Raw genomic sequence first — 23,047 nt, 5'->3', positions numbered from 1 at the left:
AAAAATTTGATCATTATAGGTTCTGAATGTCGATTTCAATTACTTTTCGATTAATCGCCCAGCCATAGTACAATAGATTAACAGGTTAAAAAAATTCACTAAAACATCCGTACTACAGTAGTATTTTTTTCTTTCTTTAAAACACAAACACCGAGCCAGTCCGGCCCCTAACTGCAGCTCTAATTCTTGGATTTTGAGTTCTTTCCCAACTGCAATACTAGATCAATGATGTCACTGGACTACTCTTTTCAGGTGTATTTTCCCAAAAACAACTGCATCATTTTATGGTGTGAATTATTCAAAAATCCCCTATGAAGGACTCCTTTCTGCTATTAAAGGATCAGAGAAAGTGACTGTTCTCCTGTACTCATTCATAATAAACAAAATGTGAAAATATAGCAATCATATTTCTTCAAACCTAAAAGAAAACAGGCTTCCTGCAAGTGTTTCGCTAATTTGCTAAAGACCTCCTACAGTCAACAGCCTCCTGTTAGCCTAATTCAGCATAACATTACTAAAGGTATATATATGAAAAATACTATATTCATTGTTTCTGGTGTTAAGCTTTAGTCCAGAATTTCAGCCATGACCATGAACACAGTGTAACAGTAGGCTGACTGGCACCAGTGATGGAGCGCACATCACCAACCATGCGAAATTGGCCAACATCGAATGGAATTTAAAAAAAAAAGATCTGCAAAGCGACAAATTTATTTTTAGTGATCAATAAAGATCAATAAAGAGGGGGACCGAGTATCAAGACATGTTGAGCAAGAGAAAGAAAGGATGAACTCGTATAAAGCAAAAAGGAGCAGAGAATCAAAGAAGAGGGCTGAAGTAAAAGTTATTATTATAGTACAGGGGTCCTTAAGTTCAGTCCTAGAGGGACCTCAAAAGCGGCAGGCTTTCATTTCAACTAAATTGCTTAGACACCAGTCCTTGGCAATAATGGAACTTATTTAATTTTAACAGCTCGTTGGTCCATGCATTCTGCCATGTCAAATAATTCTGATTACATTAAGGATATCATCCAAATTATTTGAGAACCAGAGCAAAACAGCAATTGTCAGTCCTTTACTTTCTTACTCTTCTGTTAATTAAAATGTGCCTTGTTGAGTGCAGACAGCTGCACAATGGGAACAAGTTAGATCTGTTTCTTCTTCTTCTTTGTCCTAGTGGCTCACTGTGGCTGCAGGTTTTTATTCCAACCAGTTTCACAATGAGTGAATTATTATGGCTCTAATTTATCTCATTGGTCTTATTTTTTTCTCTTATTCTATATTTAAACAAGTGCAGTAGCACGAGATTTACATGTAGAGGAAATTGAGAAATTTCTATGTTTAGCCATACTTATACCAAAAAAAAAAAACACACAGAATTAAATGTCAGGAGTCTTAACAAGGAGTTCCCCAAAAATAAATTAAAAATTAACTTGGAAAATAATTGTTTCAGTACCAATAATTAGTTGAGAATTAGGAAACGTAGCAGAAGGAAAAAAATCTTGGACAACACAAGGGTCCCTGCTGTAATATCTATGTGTATATGATGCTGTACTAATAGAACCATGCAGTAGTAACAAACAGCATATTTAAAGATTTACAGTTATACAGAATAATGTGAGAAGTACAGGAACCTATGCGTAAAAAGCAGCAAAATGATATGCATGTTTTCCTTTCATCCACCCACCATTAAAAATATTCTGAATTCTTTTTCATTCATTTTGTTGGTTCATTGTGAACCTTCTCTACATGCTTGTCCACAACAAAGGTAGTGAAGCACTGCTTACCACTAGCAAGAAATTCAGATAGTGTCTTCAATGGATATAGCGAGGATGCTGGACAGGAGCTGGCATATCTGAGCAATTTAGAAGTCACTTATCTGAGGAAAGTCAAATCTGACTCATGTTTGAAGTTCACAAGTGGTCTGCAGAACACACCTGAGAACAGCTGATAGAAGTTTCCAAACTGTTTTGCTAAAGTGAATTACCCATGCATAAACCATTACCACAGAAATAAACCACTGCTCACTGTATACAAACATGTAACACTTGGTTGATTGGGGCCGGAAAGCCATGTATTTTTATAGGTTTTTCACTGCCCTTGATGAAATCAGCAGCAGCAGAGATACAAATAAAAAGGAAAGCTTGTTAAGCCCTGTCATACAATTCAGATATTTTATTAGCATGCATTTCTATTTTGAGTTAATGTAACATCTACATCTGAATGGTTGGTAACGAACAGCATTGTGCTGGCGATGAGGATATTGTCCTTCATAGCTGTAATTTCTTTTTTTTTGTAAATTAAAAAGGATAACATTAAATACAATTGGAGTGTATTTTTTAGTCAATATGTTATTATTAAAATTTGGCGTAATGTTGGGGACAAATTATACCCTTTACCCTTAATTACAGCAGTTTTATGTTCACACGTGTGTATTGTGTATTATATATATAATATATATATATATATATATAATAAAAACTAAATAAATATATATACACACACACACACACACACACACACACACACATACACACTGCCGACAATAAATAATGGATCTTAAATACAAACCTTGAAAGGATTTTCCCCTTTTGCAATTAGGTATTTCAGTAGTATCTCTTTTGTTAATGTTAAAAATAAATATATGCCTATAAAGATTAATCTAAAACTTATTAGATATGTGTAATGACACAAAGTACATGGTAATATATAAAGGGAATGCAGTGATAAATAAGAAACCAACATCTGCACAAATACCCAAGTGGACAAATGTCTCCATTTTTCAGTTAATTACTGTGGTGATAATTGTCTTATTTTACAAATTTCCTTAAACTGCACTGTAGCCTTCCGTCCCCAAACACAAACATTTAGAATCTTTCCAAATATTAAAACATGCTCATTGCAAACACTTAAGATTTACACGATTAATAAAAAAAAGATTACAACTGCTGAACATATGACACCTTAGCAGTCTGTCTACCCTACAAACCCCTTCCTACTCAGGAGGTTTCAAGTGTCTAAAAGAAACTGATTCTGCAGTCACAGTGCAGGAGCCCCACTGGAGTTCAGTCATGTAAACCTCCATTGGGAGGCCAATGATTGCTATTCATTATCAACTTAAAAAAGAAAGTCGGTGCAACAATGGGGTGCAGCAAAGCAAGCAACCTTCCATATGTGCACTTGTAATTATAATGTATTTAATGTAAACTACCACAAATAAATATTTCGAGTTTCAGGATATTTCTGTTACAAAATATGAACGCTCTGCAAAGCTACACTTAAAAATTCTTTCATAAAGATAATGTTCATTGAAACCTAATATATTAAAAGTACACTTATGGAAGCCAAAACGTGATGGACTACTTTGGACATAAACACACAGCGTGTGTTGAGTGACGGGCGTAATCCTGAATTCAAATAAATAAATATATAAAACACACAATATGTATTGATACAGTATGAATGAATTTTAATTCTGTTACAATTATAAAACTATACAGATCCATGCATTTTGTAAAAATAAAAATTCAAATAATTTAAATAAATGCAGATTTAATGTGCAGATTAAGTGGTTTACAAAACGAGATTGTCTCATGAATTACATGTCATGTCACACACAGACAAATACTTTCACAAAGTGTGATACACAGTAGCTTTCCCCTCCAAACTTATGGCAAATCTAAGACTGAAAATTAGACTAGAGGGCCATTAACTGCAGCAATGTCTTCAGATGAAAACAAAGAGAAAAGACACCAGGATGCATGATGAGCAGGTCCCAGCTGACTAAAACACAAAGGCAATATTAAGCCTCTGTTTAAAAGCAACAACATTCACGTTCTAAAATGTTCACAATTAATTACCTAAAGCAAATATATTTCTTCTACTCATATAATGATTATCCTACTACTATGGTCTTTCATTGACAAAATTATTCTTTTGGGTCGTTCCTAGTGTTATTTATAGACGACGATGCCATTGCTGTAATTGGTATACTCCATACTACACAGAAATAAAACGCCATTCCCCCAAGCTTCAGAATGTTCAGTTATATAGCGACCTGATGTAAGGAGTACCAGTATAAAGATGAGCCAAAAAGCCAAATCGGTCCAACTTCTGGATAACGTTCTACAGGAAAATGTCTGTGTGCTAAAAGCAAATGTTTCACAAATTCTCAGAATATTCATACAACACATACAGAATTACAGTATATGAAGCAAGCAGTGTAAACATGTATCCAGAAAGCTATAGGAGACCAGATTTTTTGAACAAGATTCATTGCAAGGAAACATGTGGCACTCAGGTGACAAAATGTTTATAGTGTACAAATACACTATTTGGCAAGTGCCATGATGTTATTAATGCTGTACATTTATTTGCACTTCATAGATTAGTTGGCTAAGTTATCTGTATAATACCAAATTGTTCTTGTTCTTTAACAGATTCTTCACAGCTATTATGTGATTATCTTATCAGTATACTGATGTTCACTATAAAAGACATTTTGAAGGCCAATTATTTTTCCCTCAGTTATTTCAGTTGCTCAGCCCTTAACAGGTTTTCTAGGATTTATTTCAGAAATTAGACAATCTAGTTACTTAGAGTCAGGGTTGCACAGTATACTGGTACAGGAAAAATACCAAATAAAAAACCAAGTATTAAAATATATGTTACCAGCACTTTGGGATTTGGGGTACTAGAAGTAAACAGCAGCTTTTCTCCGAGTCAACACATTTTACAGATTTCACAAAACAAAACCACACACTTCAATGCAACCAGAACTTCTCCGGGGACCCCATCCCCTTATTACTTCCATTTAATCGAGGCTTCACAGCCATTAAAAGAGAAGTGGTGCACCAGGGAGGCAAGCAACTGTGCAAAACATTAGTGAGGCTGGATTACGACAGAGGGTTTGGAGGTCCTAAAGCTGGTATCGATACCAAATTCAAAATTTTAACACTGTTTGACTGAAGATAAAGTGGTCTATGTCCAAATAATTAAGCATGTGCATATTTGGTTCCTACTTCAAGATCAAAAAATGGACTTGTATGACTGGTTTAGGAACTTGACCTGTAAAGGAATGGCGGTCTGATCAGATTGGATCTTGCTTTGTACAGGGATTTGCTCTAGCTTCCTTCAACTATAAAAGTGGATGGTGTGTCGAGTAAAAGAATTAAAGAAGCATTTTGTAAATTCTGTTTCAGAGAAGTTCAAGTGTGATCTAGAAGCTAGAGCAGGTGTCAGCAAACTTGGCCATATAGAGCTGCAGATGCTGTAGGTTTGCACTCCCCAACCAGTTTCTTAATTGCTATCATTGTGCTTTAATCAAAGGTCAGCATCTCGAAGTCAAAAAATCTTATCTGTGTGTATCTTACATAGGGGTTTGGGAGAGGAGTCAACAAAAACTTTCTACAGGCCACAAGAGAGAAGGTCCCTCACATTTTTTAATTTTCCCTTGTTTCCCACATTTTTTTTTTGAACAAAAAAATAAAATAGCCTCTTCAAGAGAAAAACATCTGTAAACAGTACAGTGTTAGTGGTTGGTTACTTACTGATTTGTACCAAATTGTTAAACAGCTTTTGGTCAGAGAAAAAAAAAAACAACAAATCTTTAAGATCAGAATTTATAATATACAAAAGATAAGGAAAAACAATGGTAGACAATTTACTCAAATTAAACTGATAAAGTGCCATTCAGAAATAAAAGCAAGACTTCTCATATCAGTGACTGCAAAGGAGCTAAAACAAACTGAATAAATGAGAAATGTAAACAACATAGGCTAAAACAGTATTTCCCAACCTCGGTCCTGGGGGCACACCGTGGCTGCAGGTTTTTGTTCCAACCAGCCTCCTAATCAGTGACAACACCTGATAGCACTGATCTCATTTAATTAGCTGGTATTTTTTCATTTATTCTACATTCAGAAAAGCACAACAGCATGATGTTCATATTTATAAGACATTTAGAAACATTTCTAATGTTGCTATAGATTTAAATGCTTAACTCTCTTTTGTTAATTTTATTATATTTAGCCCTTTCTCTGTGCAGTTTTCCCCCTACATTTGTATCTTATTAATGACAATTAAAAATGAGCAAAGCAGACACGCTGGCAAACGACACAGAACAATCAAAGGCTGCAACTACTGTAGCATCAGACCCACTAAATAGTACATAATGGATTAATTAAACAATTAGAGCACCTAGAAAAGTAGGATGAAAATATTGTTAAAAAGAAAAAAAAAATAATTATTCCCATATAACTGCTTGGTACATTTTAATATATTTATATATATTTTTTTAACCAAACAGTTTTCTAATTTCTATATTGTTCCCAAAACACAGAACTTGGGAAATAACACATCACTTAATTAGCCCAGGAGTCCAATTAAAAACAGAAGCTGGTGGGAACAAAAACCTGCTGCCACAGTGTGCCCCCAGGACCGAGGTTGGGAAACACTGGGCTAAAAACAAAATGAAAAAATCCTTGTAAATGAAACCCGCAGAAACAAGTGAGCCACTCTTACTTTTCAAGCAGTAAATGCCAGTTTACTTAATAAAGATGTATTTGACATGAAGTCCAAACTTATTGTCATCTACTCTGCCAGTGTTCAAAGTGACCAAATGTGCATTTTCAAGAGGTTTTGAAATGATACAAGCATTAACAGTGCTAATCAGTATCCTACTATCATAACAAACTGAAAACTGTTATGAAAGGCACCATAGGTGTCAATTTCTTTCTTGACTCGGACAAGTTTAAGGTTTCTTTATTTAGTCATGTTTACACAAGAAAACATGAAATTTGCCTTCTCAGTTGCATCTAATAACAGACAGAGTGAAATAAAAGACAAATAGAAACAAGAAAAGGTTAAGGTAAGGCAGTTAGATAATACATATTTACACCAAAAAAAAAAAAAAAAAGGTTCCAGGATATATATCAAAAACCTTAATTATTATCTCCAATATTTCTTATTGAAAAGTCGTATGGCACTAGGAAGAAAGGAGTTCCTGGAGTGATTTGTGTGGGTTTTCAAAGCAACTATCCTTCCCGATTTATTGAACTTTAGTTCTGCATGTAATGGATGACTATCATCAGTTGAGATGATTTCCGGTTTCTTTAACATTATCCTCTGACATGCACTAGTCAAATCATCATCATCAAGTCATCACCAGAATGTCTTTAATACAAAGACACAATATTTCAATTTTCAAACACCAAAACCATCAGAGACTACATAAAAAAAAATGCATATTTCTGTTATAGTGGCACCATATTGTTTTTCCTCACTTAAACTCATAAACCGTTTTGGAATGACCATAAACTTTATTCATCTACAACATTAATAAAAGAACAAAGATTACCCATAAATGGATAAAAACTCTTACATTGTGCTGCACACACACATCTACACACCCTGATTAATTTAGTCACTATTTTGGTGTTTAGAGCAACCACCTATCAACTATTCTTTGTCTGAGGTGGGCACAAAAATACTGGTGAACCAGTTCAGCTGCCCAATTATCCTCACACCCAAAAAATAAATATTTCTTGCACTCAATGGCTTATGAAATTTTCTAATTGAGCCGATTCAGTCTGGCTGGAGATCTCTTTCACCTGATATTTAACCTGGAATATAGCTTTCCATTAGTTTTATGAAACATAGCTTAATTCCAGTTCAACACTTTGTAGCTCATTTGATTTGAACAGGAGTAGCAAATACAGACAGAAAGGCATTAGGTGGGCAGCACAAAAGCTAATCATGTCAGTGGGTTTTTGGCTCTGAGAAATCCGGAAAGTTATTGGGAAATTCTGAGACTACTTCATCAAGGGTTGGCGGGGAAACGCAACAAACTTTTGCTGTCAGAGGAGTCTAGCTCTCCTTATCTTTACATATAATATGCTACCAGGGCTGTTTGTCTGTCCAGGATTTTAAAATCACCTGTAGCTCACAAACCGTTTCACCTATTGAACTGAAATTTGATACACATATACTACGTGACCTCTACTGTACGCTTTTTGGGACGATGATTTTTATTACTCTTTATTTTATTTTTGTTTTATTGTAGAATCAACTCTCAGCAGCAGGCAGGCCATGTCACGCTTGCGTACGGGAACCATTCTCATTCCCTACCACCTTCGCCATCACTTCCCCTACCTCTTCATATCTTAAATCAATCTTGAGGCAGATTGAAGACTTAAGTGCCACCTTAAGTGAAAAATTAAGGAAAAATGCACTAAGTAATTGCAACACAAACAAGGACTTAATCAGTTTTAACACGAAAAGATGCCGATGGAAGAAGAGAAGAAGCGGGCCACTAGGGTGGAGAAAAGAAGAGCTGCTCAGGAAGCAGCAAGCGCATCAGCCTCTGAGCAAATGAATGCTAAACGTACAGAGAAAGAGAATGAAAACTATAAGTCAAGTGTAATCAATGCACGTTATTGTGCAGTCCACCATTACTGGTATTAATATCTCTCTGTTATAAAAATAAAAAACTTGGGAAATCTTGGGAGGGAGACGAGACGTGATCTTCTCGGAAGACAATTTGATGTCCCATGAAACAAGGCAGTGAGACAGAAGGACAGCTGCTGTACAGGTTTTTAAATGATCGACATACAGCACGACAAGCAGAATACGCACCTTGGCAGAAGCAGCACAAAGCCAGAAACTGATCCATCCGCATCTCCTTAGCGAGCATTCAGCTTCCCCCCCTTAACAACTTAAGCAGGAGAGATGCAAAGTGGCAAAAGGACAGCTGCTGTACAGGCTTTTAAATGATTGATGCGAAGCGCGACAAGCAGAGCACACATCTCGCCAGCAGCAAGACAGCAGATGCTCCAACCGCATCTCCTTAGCATGTGTTCAGCGTTAACCCCCCGACGCAAGCAGCATTATACGTTCCGTGAGAAAGAGATTTAACCATGCCCGAGGCCGAAAATAAAAGACAAATATTGCTTTTACAAACGTTTTAAAGTAAAAGTGAAAATAATGCATATGTAACAATTCCCATGAAAATAATCTCTTTAAAAATTGTACATCCGGTAAACCAACCCCGGGGGTGGGCGAGCAAAGCGAGCAGGGGGCATATGAATAGAATAGAAAGGTTAGGCAACAGTGACAGTTCCCTGTCGCAACATATGTATGAGCTTATTGATAAATGCAAACCTGAAAACCACAATAAAAGAAATAAAGTAACAGGTTATCAAAGTAACACAGTGGTACAATTGTTACTGCCCGCATCCAAAAGCCACATGGGTTACGCTGACTGGTGACATTAAAGTAGCATTATATCAGAATATGTGAACTCATGAGTTAGAATGCCAATAAACAGGCTATTCATGATCTGTATCTTTCTTAAGCACACGGATGCCAGGGAATGCTATGGCTCATGATAATGAACTGAAATAGAAAGATTTGGGGGTAAAAAAAATGAATGATGTATTTATATTCACCAATCAACAAAAATGTATACTAAATGAGTAAGGAAGACAAAAATAAAGAAAAATAAAATTACAATTAACAAAAAACTTCGATTACATAGTAATCCTTTTTAGTTATCCAATAAAAGGTGTCATTTTGCTTGACTTTTCACTACATTCACAATGGCTAACACTGTACAACACCCAAGTACTACATTTACATGCAAAATTTGGCCATAAAAATGAACTACCATTTTTCCACCAAGCAACATTTGGAAATCACTAAATGCATGGTCTACAGGGAAAGAAAAAAAATTGAAATTCCACGTTTTTAGTGAAAATATAATCATTTTTATATTGTGCTGCACAAAATGGGCAACATTGTAAAATGTTTTGTTTTCATTGCAGTATCACAACATTCCTTTTAATACTGAAACACAGAGATTAGTTTCAGCAGAGATAAATTAGATGACTTCAGATAAGCCTTGTCATATTAAACCTGAAACTTGTGGCCTTTATCACACCACCACATGGTTGTCTGACCCTTTGAACTTTAAATCATAATTTTTTCACAATGTATGACCATGGTTATGAAATGTATTGAAAAGCTGCCCAGCGGTTAAAAAAAAAAAAAACAATCAAAAAAGGTATGTTGTCATGAATTATTATGATGGTGACACCTATGTAAATGTAAGACAATTCATTCCAGTCCAAGACTCTAACAAATAATGCATTGTGACAGGACACCCAGATTGATGTAGAGGTTAAAGCTTTACACTTCAAACCAGGAGAATGTGGGTTCAAACCCTGCTACCAACCATGAGCAAGTCACTTTACCCACCTGTGCTTCAGTTGGGGAAAAAAAAAAAAATGTAATCAGTGGTATCTAAAATATTGTAAGCGCCCTTGGATAAAGGCATCAGCCAAGTAAGCAAATAATTAATAAAAGGGTGTGTTCCCTGAAGTTAAAATTGTTAGAAATAATTCATTCTAAGTCAGTAAACTTACAGCAATAATTACTGTGAATATCTCATTGTTAACATACATGACAAGCCCACACCATTCAACTATGGTGTGCTCCTTTCTTGAAAATCTACTTGAAGTGGGGGCTAGCATGCTACGTAGAGCTTTTAAACCACCACAGCCAATGATTAGAAAAAAAGTCCATTGTGATTTTTGAGAAATACAGTATAATGAAGAATCTTGCATTAAAAAATTGTATTTTTAATATCTCACTAGTGAAAAAAGACCATTAGGGAGTAATAAAAATAATAAAGAGGTTGAATGCAATTAATTATTGTGGTGTACAACAGTGTCTATTTAATTCTGGATCTGCCAGTAAAATAGTAACACTCATTATAAAAATCCAAAAGTGTGGTCTGGTATTAGTGTTGATGATTTGAATACAGATCCTCGAGTTTAGATTCAATATATTAAAAGACAATTTGCCTTTCGTAGCCCAGTGGGGTTATCCATAATGTACGTATTCCCTGAAAATCTGATTGATTTAGGAGCATGGATTGTTAACTGTTGGTGTAAAAGAGCCACACAAACCCTTTGGCATTTTCCGGGTAACAATAAATTTACAAAAAAAAACAAAAAAAACAACTTTATATGCATACAGCTGAAGCCATACTTTACTAAGACATCCCATCACGACAAACGCCTGAGCACTATGTAAACTGTTGGCAACAATTTGCTTTTCTTTGCATCTGGTGTATTTCTATAGAGTGTTAGCGATACAGACAACCTGGGAAAAGCAATGATGTGTCTGGGAGATTTGCCCTTCTGCTAAAATTTTTTGACTAGCACACAATCAAGGATTGGTGTTCATAACAATTACAATTATTTTTTTGGAAATCCCTAATGGGATTCAAGGTATCAAAATTATTCCTTTTAACAAACCTTGGAAAAAAAAAAAATGAGGACTGGTATCACAGGCAGATGGAGTGTTTTATGTTATTTTGGGGTTGCTGATCAATAGTATGAGAATATGTTTTATATTTTTTTTAATCGGTGGTCCTAGCCCTTTAATAGCCACTCCCTTAAGAATAAAAGATTCCTTTTTACTACAGTGGATTTTAAGGATAGCGCTTTTTCCTAGATTTTGATCCCTGAAATAATTTAATAAAAAATATTAATTAGGCATCTTCTGCTGAGAAATAAAAGTTAGATAAGTTTTACCTTTGAATTACTTATCCGAAGCAAAGGCAGGGGCTACTGCTAGTAAAACATAAGGTTTCTGATTAGCAAGACTAAGTAAATTGCATTTATTCAAAACTTAATCAGTGACACCACAATAGATAATATTCTTTTGGCTTCCCAAGCGTCAAAGGTGCAATATACTATACTATATAGTAAAGGCATCGCCAAATGTATTAGAGGCTGCCCATGCAAAATACAAAACTGCCAAATAATAACAGTAATAACAGAAGAATCTTAACTGGGTCAGAGTGTGCCAACATGCCCCTTGAGTGGCTGAAACCTCCAATACCAGCGGATGCAAGGCAATCAAAGTATCAAAAATTGGACTTCGTGGATTTAGACAAAGGATGTTATTAAAAACAAAATGCAAAAATAAAAAGAGATCAACTGTTTTCACCAAATCATCCATATAAACGCAATACCCAGTAACTCCACACTCACACATGGGTGGCAAAGGAGGTAGAAGCACCATCACCAGATCCCCAGCAGTATGTGTGGATTTATTCGGTTGAGATTGTGTACGCATCTGATCACCAAACTGTGCCCAAAACCTTGCCCCCTTCATCACTTGTGAATCAATCCAAACCGATACAAGGCTGAGTAAGCTCAACATGTGCAAGAAGCTGGTGTAGCCATGCAATCTGGGGGGGTTACTACAACACACTGGCTTCGAGGTGATGACACTGGACAACAAGAGGATACAAATCCACGTGCGTCTTTTCTGGGACTAGACAACAACGAAGAGCTCAACAGCAAGTATCCTCCAATACAAGCTCCACTCTATGTATCCATAAAGCCACCACTCACCAGTCGCTTGCTGTAGCGCAATTTGGCTTCCTGCTCCATCCTTTTGGACTACCCCGGGTACCAGAACTGTGGGCGTTCCTGTTGTTGCAGTTTATTTTCTCAGGACACCAAGTGTTTCCTTAAAAAAGTGCAAACTGAATGCCAGTCGCGGTCCGGAGACTCGGGTAGGGTTCAAAGTGGATTTCAATCTCTTAACGTTATCAGCTGGGACAGTTGCAAGGCTTTTCTGGTGTAGTTCGCTGCAGTTTCTAACGAAAACCATAGAATGTCGAAAAACATGTAACCCTCTTAGTCTCAGGAACCAAACTGTCTGCCACAAGGTAATCAGAGCATGGGGCGCTGGACGTGCAGAAGCATGACGTTCACGACCATGCTCAAGTGTCGAAGTTATTATATAAAAAGACCCAGAAGTGCAGGCAGGCAGACTGGTAGGCTGTGTGCTTAAGAGGGAGTACTGCTTTAAAGCGGCTCTTTCGCTTTCTTATCTTTGAAGCTTTCCTAAATTAAATCTTCAATCATAGACTTCGTATTTCCTCCACCGTATACCGGAGTCTCTTAAAGTTTTGTGCGGTTCGGTAATAAAAAATAGACTTCTTTCTTTAAAAAAATAATATTTTGTTTTCGTTTTCCGTTAAAGTTGCCGTCCCTCTAGCCGCTCCGCCATTTTCAACTCGTCACATAACACACACACACCAGCTCGCCCGCCGCGGTGTTTCCGCCCCTACGCGCCTCATTGCCCAATTACAGATGAGAAGTGTGGGCTATCTTGCAATTCATTGGTCAGCACTAAAGTCAATTTAGAAGCTCGTTGAACAGGCGTTCTCAGTCTGGCCAAACAGCTGAAACCGCACCCACGTGGGGGTCATGAGCAGCATCTTCCACCAATCGGCTTAGCGAGGGGAAAGGTGAACTGCTTGGCGGAACCTGTCCGTCATAGTTGAAGAGGTTATGAATGGGTAGCTGGGGTGTCATTCCAAGGAAGATACCCAATTGAAAATAAAAGTCTCCGCCTTCCTGACAATGAAGCCCGCCTTCGCCCATAGCTTAAGCTTTTAGTCTTTGATTGGGCGTTTTAAGCATTAAAAGGCTCCGGCTGCCAATGATTGGCTTCTAAAGTGGTGGGCGTGGTTTGTGCTCACAAGTCACATTCGGCATCGTTGTGTCTTTTTTAATTGGAGATTTAAAAGTGAAGTGCTGCCTATTGATTGGGTGTTTGGGCGGGAGGAGCACGTTTGACAATTTGATAATTATTAATTCTGGAAAGTCGGCTAGAAATCAGTGATAATTCTCAAAATATGGAGAAACTTAAAGCAGTTCCAAGCAAAGAATGAAAAAAGTGTCATTCTACCATCAGGCCCATACCTTCTAGATTTCCGCGTGTCGTTACCTCAGGCCAGGTGGTTGCCGCCCCGCCTTGGCTGAGGGAGCATGCGCAGATGTGTGTGTGTGTGTGTGTGTGTGTGCGTGCGTGCGCGCGTACATGCACTATGGATCCGCGCATGCGTGAGTATGCCTCCTGATAAAAAGTTCGCATAAGCGCTGTGGAGTGGAGTCGCGAGAATGGTGAAAAGTAAATATTCGTCTTAAAAATTAAATTATATGAATTGAAAATGTGTTAATATTGCATGCAGCTGTTCAAGTTGACGCTAGTGACATGTAAAAGATTGTAGAGGGAATCCACAGGCTTTACGTTAGTCACATTTATAAAGCTGTACAAAATCTACGGACTTCTGAAACTTAAAGCAAGCTCGTTTCACCTCAGACCTGTTTTAGAAACTTATCATGATGATGTTCTAATATAAGAAAGTGAATACTGACACTGTGTTTTGTAAGTTAAAGCGACTTTGCTTGATATTATATGTGTATGTTTTCCAAAGGATTTGCGCGTTAGGCAACTGTTTATTTGCTGTTTTTTAGTAAATGTGTCCAAACGGACTGACACGGATCAAGATTCGGTTTTAGTTCGATTGTAAGATCATTTTCGGTGTTTTTTTGCAAAGATTTTTTTACATGTTCAAGTAGGCTTTTCTCCTACAGTTTAAACGATCTGCTGCTGAATTGATTGGCGACTATGTAAAAACAAAAAAGGATAAATTCGGTATTTTTAAGTCTTAAGTTAGTAATTCTCCACTTGAAATCGCGTTCAATAGTGAAGCATATTTTATACATTTTAATAAATAATTATCTAACTCTTGCATTTTATAATGGAGCTATTTGGTACTGGACTCACAGTGTGATAAGGCCTTGAAACGAATCGAATACATCAATTATTCAAGCCAAGAATGTTATTGAGTATTGATCCATGACTTGAGATTACACACGTATTGTAAAACGGCGGATCTATGACGTTTCAAGGAGGAATTTGTGAAATTCATCCATTTTAAATGGAGACTGGCTGTGTCTGGCACCTACCACGTTGTTCTTCCTCCCTGGAATCGTTCAACCCCAGGGCCATGGATTCACTAAAAAGTCATTGCCAGTCACTCTTATTAACAATGAATGTTGATGCCCAGATGTGAATTGCTATCTTCATTCTGTAGAGAACAAAACAATAATAACTAATAAAAGTAACTTGGTCGCGTATACTCTCTCACTATACGGACAGTGCCAGCTTCCACTGGATTGATAATGAAAGCAAGTACTTCAGTGACAGAGTATTGAGCTTGTGCGTAGCCTGCAGTCAAGTGACACGAAATGAACAAACATTATAGCCAGCCAGCCAGCCATCCATCACAGTACAGATGGAACCTAACCCAACCAGAACTGGATGCAAGACTGGGTGCCAGTCCCTTTGGAGGGTGAACACACAAACACACGTGCCACAATTGTAATGCCATTCCACCTCACCTGCATTTGTTTGGAATGTGGTAGGAAACCTGAGCTCCTGTGGAGAACCTACAAACTCCATGTAGGGGACACCCAGGACACAAGCCTCATTCTTCTTTACTGCAAGACAATAATGCCACCCAACGGTAATTATAATAATTATTGCTGTCTCCAACATCTTCAATCAATGATGCTATTTGTACGTTTTTCTCCACTAATAATAATCCATCCATCTTCCTCACCTACTTATCCAGAGCAGGTCATGGGTTAGATGGAGCCTATCCCAGCAGTCATAGTTTGCAAGGCAGAAGCAACACCTGAATAGTAATAAAAATGTTTGAATAATAATAATAATCACATCATCATCATAATTTTTGGGCCCTCACTATCTTCCATCCATTATTCTGTTCATATATTTTTTTCCAAAATAGGCACAGGAGGAGGTAGGGAGCATCCGCTGATACAGTACATTGCTGCTCCCAACACACGATGAACCACCTCAGGATCCCAAATTAGGACCTGAATAAGTAAAAATAATTCATGTATCTCCTTAACCCTCTTATACAGGACAGGATCGTGGGGAAGCTGGAGCTTATCCCATTAAGAATCAGATGCAACACAGGGACAGGGTGCTATTCCATTATGTGGTGAACACAAACACACACATACAGGCCAGTTTAACAATGCCAATTCGCCTAAGTTTATTCAGATTCAAGTTTAGTAAGTTTGGTACAAATGTTTTAGCTTAGGCCGAGTAAAGCACGGCTGTCATTCCTTTGCCCACAATTAGTCTGCATGTTCTCCCTGTGTATTTATTGATTGATTGGTATTATTGTCAGTGAGTTTTCACTCTAAGAACATTGTCTTTATTTCTTTTATTACCATATCCTTGAAAAGAGTGACTCCTCATACATTAAAAAAAATTCATAATTGGTTTTTGGCACCAGTGTGCTTTATGGCACATTCTGCCATTTTTATTTTATGTGTATTTTCTTTTTTCATTGTGCATGCACACAGCACACCATGGGTTGTCGTAACTCCACACGAGGCGGCCACTGCAGCTGCGACGCGAGCAAGAAATATACCCTTACCTTGAGAAAAAAGTACAGAGAATCTGTGATAAAATGTATTATTTCCAGTTTACTTTTGTTGTCACACACGTACCTTAGAATTGCAGAAGGCATGTTTTCTTAAATCAAATCAGTGGACGCATTCAGTATGTTTTAAGGCTTATTTTTACATTGGTAATTCATTGCTCAGTTGATCCATTACAAAATGCAAGAGCAAGCTGTTCATTTTTAAAAACTGATAAAATATGCTTCACTTTTAAACAGGGCTGAGGTGTAGGAGTCAGAGACAATTTTGGGTACCTGGAGTCAGAGTCAGCAAAAAGTTAACCAACTCCGACTCCTACTAAATTTAAATGGGAATTAAAAAAGTAAGTTGAAATGTCCCAATTCACAAACAGTCATAATGAACTACTTCTCTGCTGTAAGAATAAAGCCCAATGCATGCAGTGCATAATGTTACCACAAAACGAACATGTCAAGTAACCATGAAGCATGCTTTTCATTGACTGTATGCGTCACTATATGGGATGTAATGCACAGGTAAGGTGCGGCACCGCTTTCCATTGTGTCGTGTTCCACTGTTAGAGGAACTGTGAACCTAGCCTAAAGCCCCCCATACATTTACAGATGCACTGCCGATTTTTCGGCCGTTCAACGAGTCATCACGCGTCAAACGCCTGAAAAATCATCTGGTGTGTTCTCAGCTCCGTCGGCTCCCCTTCGCTATGCGCTAGTGAAGGGGGCCGAAGGAGCCGAGAACACAGATCTCCCTACCGGTCTCCAGCAGAGGCTCGTTCTGCTGATCAGCTGGCCGGTGAGTGACACAATGCACTAAACTTCCGTCTGGCTGACAGAGGAGACAGCCACTGCAGCAGACAGAGGCATCACATTACTTTGGATGGGGGCGGTGGTCGAGATTTTCGGCAAGCTGGATCTGCCCGTCCATGTGGACACCCGCAATCTGCGGCTGCCAATCAATTGTGTTTGTCTTTAATCTGGCATTATAGTAGAGTGTTGGCTTCCTAGCCAGTAGTTCTGTGGTGAAATGACATGTATGTTGCCTTCCTTTCCTTCAATGGATGTAGAAAATACATTAGCATAGTATATACATACAGAGGAGTCGGAAGATTTAGAAACTGAGGAGTCGGAGTCGGAGCATTTATCTACCGACTCCACAGCCCTGCTTTTAAATGACAGTTTTATGTGGTGAATTAATATATACCATGACTGCGAAAAATAACTTTTAATGGAAAAATATTTTGCTTATCCTTTAACACCTGGTGTATACTGAAAAAAGTAGACTCATAATATAAATAGTAGTTGACATGGGTTGGCTGGTATACCAGCTGGCATGGATTGTTCCTGACCTGGCCAGGAGGGCTTTCCAAAGGAAGGATGTGGATGGATAGAGATCCAGACCAGGTTGAATAGTGGTACCTTTCCTGGCCAGGAGGCCTTAATAATGGATGGACAGGAGGAGACTGCTTCCTTACAGCCGTGTGGTATAAATGAAGTTTCTACGCTTCATCCAAGCGAGTTGGATTCGGGTGGAAGAGGACAAAGCTCGCCTGGAAGGAGTGTAGGATTAGAGAAGAAGAGAAGTTGTGCTTGTGTTGTGGTTATTATTAGTATTATGAAGAAGGTTTAATGTTTCTTTATTTAGTCATGCTTACACAAGAAAACATGAAATTTGCTTTCTCAGTTGCATCTAATAACAAATAGAATGAAATAAAACAGACAAATAAAAACAAGAAAGGTTACAGTAAAGCAGTTAGATAACACATATTTACACCAAAAAAATAAAGGTTACAGAATACTGTATATATCAAAACCTTAATCATTATCTCCGATATTTCTTATTAAAGTCGTATAGCACTAGGAAGAAAGGAGTTTCTGGAGCGATTTATGTGGGTTTTCAAAGCGACTCTCCTTCCTGATTTACTGAACTTTAGTTCTACATGTAATGGATGACTGTCATCAGTTGAGATGATTTCCAGTTTCTTTAACATTGCCCTCTGACACGCACACGCTAGTCAGATCATCTACATCAGCCTCAATAACTTTAGCTGCATGCTTCGTAATCTGCTGGAGCTTTTTTGAGTTTTGGTTTGTCAGACTAATAAACTGAAAGTGATCACAGACTGGATCATACTGTTATAAAAGGACAACATGAGGTCCTTGTCTACTTGAAATAGTTTGAGTTTATGGAGGAGAAATAAGCGTTGGTTGCATTTAGAGAATAATTTTTTTGTATTTGTATTCCGATTAGGATTGTTATCTAGGTAAGTTCCTAAGTATTTATATTCAGTCGCTATTTCTACCTCCTCTCCCAGAACTACAACAGGTGAACATACAGATTTCTGTCTCTTAAAATCAAATATCATTTTTTTGGTCTTTGAAGAAGCCTTTTCTTTAGGTAATTTATTATAATAAACTTATATTTTAACCCAGGACTTGCGTCACTGTGGTTGTGTCAGGGTTTTGGGGTGCTGCAACACCCCCTACAGGGTCACAATAGTTATTACCATAAAAACATCGGGGCAAAGGTGGATTGGAGTAAGACAGAGGTGGGCAAACTCATTCCTGGAGGGCCACAGTGGCTGCAGGCTTTTGTTCCAACCCAATTGCTTAATAAGAAGCACTTATTGTTCTAGAAACACTTCTGCTTCATTTTAGTTCTCTCCCTCATTAAGATTTTGAACCCTTATTGCTTATTTAAGTCCTAAACAGCTACATTCTAGGTTTTCAATTGCCCCTTATTAGCAATAAGATGCAAATGACAAAAGAAACTAGTAGTTATCCATTTTAACTTGTTACCCTTTACACCTGTGTGTATTTACTGTGCACTATTTGGTTTAATTAAATACTTGGGAGGAAAGAGAAGAGAAAAAAGTGAAGGATTGAGAATTACCCATCCGTTTTACACTTCAAAGTATTTGGATGATATCCTTAGAATGGAAAAAAAGCCTAGGATGTGAGAATGACTTGACATAGCAGAGTTAAAGCACTAACAAGTCATGAAATGTAATTATTGGCAAGGAATGTTTTCTAATTAAACAACTGGGTTGGAACAAAAACCCGCAGCCACTGCGGCCCTCCAGGAATGACTTTGCCCACCCCTGGAGTAAGACATTCTTTGGTTAAGGAAATTCAAAGTAAAGGCTTGGTATGAGTGTTTGGTGTAAAATACTGTACTGTTGCCTTGTCCTGGGTCATTTCCTGCCTTGTGCCCAATGCAGCCAGGACAGGCACTGGCTATCAGCTTGGAGAAGTGAGCAAATAAATGGATGGATTTGAGCCATTAAAGGCGCGATTGCAAAGGGGTTTGAAACAAAACACTAGCAAGTGGCGTTTTAAAACATTTTCTTAAGAGGTTAATACATTCCATGAAAATAGAACACTTAGATGTATGGATCTTGCTTGCTTGAATACCATCATACAGAAAACAGAACAATGAAATTATTCCAAAATCTCAGTCAAGGAATGATTTATTGGTTCAAATGAGAATAGACATGGAGGTCGTTGTCGGGTTAAACATCCATTGCAGTTTAAGCTGCTAGGTGACATAGGACTTGGGTGATATACCGTATGCACTGCATGTGCCAAATGGATCAGGGGAAAAAAAATGATTCACAGTGATATGGTGCGGCTGCTGCTGCTTTTTAAGGTGAGTTTGGCTGTGTGGACACATCAAGGAGAGTCTTTCACCTGCTGCATTGTGTGACTCTTTGTGGTTTATCCTTGAATGCTTATTTGATGTCTGCAGCCTTTCCTGGCCAGTCATGTTCAGGTCTTTGTTAAGGTTTGTGTGGGATGTTCCGGGCTACCAATTGCACACAACACCTCCCCTTCAGAAGCTATACTACAAGCCGTTATAGTATGCCAAAACCATAAGCAGCCCACCCCTCAGCCTAACAAGAAATTATTTGTACAATACAAGTCACAGGAGGTTCTGCTCAAGCTTTATAACACAGTAGTGAGGCCTCATCTGGAGTACTGGGTGTAATTTTGGGCCCTCCAGGCATAGCAGCATTAGAAGCAGTCCAGAGAAGAGCGACTCGGCCAATTCCAGAGTTACAGAGGGTGAGTTATGAGGAAAGATTGAAAGAGCTGAGCCTTTACAGTTCAGACAAAAGGACATAACAGCACTAGAAAAAGTCCAGGAAGAGCGATTAGGCTGATTCCAGGACTACAGGGGGTGAGTTATGAGGAAAGATTAAAAGAGCTGAGCCTTTACAGTTTAAGCAAATGAAGATGAAGTGCAGACCTGATTGAGGTGTTTAAAATCATGATGGGAATTAGTCCAATGGATTGAGACTGAGACTTCAGTTCATCAAGAACATAGGGGTACAGATGGAAATGTGTTAATTAGAATTAGAAAGCCTTCATTGTCATTGTACCAGTACAATTAGGTTGTTGTACCGTGTTAGCCATTATGAATGTAGAGAAAAGCCAAGCAAAATGACACCTTTTATTGGCTAACTAAAAAGATTACAGTATGCAAGCTTTCGAGGCAACTCAGGCCCCTTCTTCAAGATTACACCTTGCCTGAAGAAGGGGCCTGAGTTGCCTCGAAAGCTTGCATATTGTAATCTTTTTAGTTAGCCAATAAAAGGTGTCATTTTGCTTGGCTTTTCTCTACCAGTACAATGAAATTGTAAAAGGTACACCTGTAAACGGTGCAAGTACAACAAATAACGACAAACAAATGATATAAAAACACGCATCCATGAACAAATTAATACTGTACCATAGATAAATAAGGGCTGGAAATTATTATCCACTAAAGTAATCATCGTACATACTGGAAATAATATATATATATATACATAATACACAATATATATATATATACATAACAGTCTATGAGTTTTTAAAATTTTAAATTTAAGGATAAAAAAATTATTTTGTTCTACTTTTAATGATCTTGTACTGCCTGCCGGAGGGCAGTAGTGTGAACAATGAGTGGCCAGGATGAGAAGGCTCTTTAATGATTTTCCTGGCTCTGCAGAGGCATTGGGGCACTGGAGATATCTTCCAGGGAGGGCAGAAAGCAGCCAATGATTTTCACTGCCATTGATATTGCCCTCTGCAGAGCTTTCCCTGTCTGCTGCTGTACAGCCAGCATACCGTGTTGAAATATAGTCTGCTAAAATAACCGCAATGGTTGAGTGATACGGCACGGTGGCACAGTGGTAGCGCTGCTGCCTCGCAGTTAGGAGACCCGGGTTCGCTTCCCGGCATGGAGTTTGCATGTTCTCCCCGTGTCTGCGTGGGTTTCCTCCAGGCGATCCGGTTTCCTCCCACAGTCCAAAGACATGCAGGTTAGGTGGATTGGCGATTCTAAATTGGCCCTAGTGTGTGCTTGGTGTGTGGGTGTGTTTGTATGTGTCCTGCGGTGGGTTGGCACCCTGCCCGGGATTGGTTCCTGCCTTGTGCCCTGTGTTGGCTGGGATTGGCTCCAGCAGACCCCCGTGACCCTGTGTTCAGATTCAGCAGGTTGGTAAATGGATGGATGGATGGTTGAGTGGTAGAAGGTCAACAGCAGCTTCCCCTTCATTTCCACTTTCCGGAGAAATCTCAGGAAACACAGTTGCTGCTGGGACTTTTTGACCACTGCCAGAGTGTTTGCTGTCCAGGACAGGTCTTCAGAGATGCAGGTTGATGTAGAGTGGGGCTGGCTCTGCTTTGTGCCTCCTGAAGTCAATGATCATCTCTTTAGTTTTGTGGGTGTTGAGTGAGAGAATGTCCATGGAGCACCACACTGACAGCTTCTGCACGTCGTCCCTGTCTGCTGACTCTTTGTCACCGGTTATGAGACGTACCACTGTGGAGTCATCAGTAATTAGATGTACAGTCATAAGTTTACAGGGCATTGAGAAGAGGGCTCAGTACACAGCCCTGAGGGGAGCTGGTGCTGAGTGTGAAGGTAGAGGTGATGTGGGCGCCAATTCTAGCAGTTTGTTGGGCAGAGTGAAGAAATCCTTTATCCAAGCGCAGAAGGAGGAGGAAATGTTCAGGCTATACAACTGGACAAATTTTGCACATAAATTAAGAAGCTTTTCTTCACACAGAGAACAATAGAAACATGGGATAAGCTTCCAAGTAGTGTGGCAGACAGTAGGACTTTAGGGGTCTTCAATGCTGTTATTTTGGAGGAATTAAGTGGAAAGGACTGGCGAGGTTTATTGGGTTGAATGCCCTGTTCTCGTCTAAATCTTTTCTGAAAAATTGAGCAAGGGATCCTTTTCCCACTTTTCTCTTGGATATTTGAAAGTGAGGGACTGCAAAATAGTTTTATATATTACGGAAATTCTGTCTGAGTCCTCAAGACTGACCAGTATTTTACAGGTAAGTGGGAACGTCTAAATCAGTGGTTCCCACCCTTTTTTGGCCATGCCCCACCTAGGCCTCTCTAAAATCATGATGTCCCCCACTGTAACATATACCTTATTCTTATTATTACCTATTCAAAAAGTGAACTCCTACTCACGTGGAGGAAGCCCATAATGTCATTAATTTGGTCTAAACAAGCTTCCAAAGAACATGGAAACAAAAGAGGTAAAGGATAGTTGAAGTATTGACTATGAAATCACTAAGAAATTGTAAAAAAAAAAATAATAATAATATAATATGAAGTAATATGAAAATGCAGCAAATACAGTTTTGAGAACATGTAATAATATAAAAACTTTAATGGCACCATTTTCTGTAATGTTTTGATCAT

General features: G+C 38.4%; 1 protein-coding gene across 1 annotated transcript in view; it reads right to left on the bottom strand.

Annotated features, from left to right (window-relative positions):
• Nucleotides 1–13,161, bottom strand: part of LOC120538099 (lysine-specific demethylase 2A-like) — an 81,236-nt gene extending 68,075 nt beyond the window's left edge. The window contains exon 1 of the mRNA XM_039767529.1: nucleotides 12,425–13,161. Coding sequence (XP_039623463.1) covers nucleotides 12,425–12,463 — 39 coding nt within the window. The 5' untranslated portion in view covers nucleotides 12,464–13,161. The remainder of the gene's footprint in view (nucleotides 1–12,424) is intronic.
• Between the last annotated feature and the right edge of the window lie 9,886 nt (nucleotides 13,162–23,047).

The sequence above is a fragment of the Polypterus senegalus genome, chromosome 10 (genome assembly GCF_016835505.1).
Source record: "Polypterus senegalus isolate Bchr_013 chromosome 10, ASM1683550v1, whole genome shotgun sequence".
Taxonomy (NCBI): domain Eukaryota; kingdom Metazoa; phylum Chordata; class Cladistia; order Polypteriformes; family Polypteridae; genus Polypterus; species Polypterus senegalus.
The sequence above is the reverse complement of the archived record's forward strand: the minus strand, read 5'-3'. Positions and strand labels throughout refer to the sequence as shown.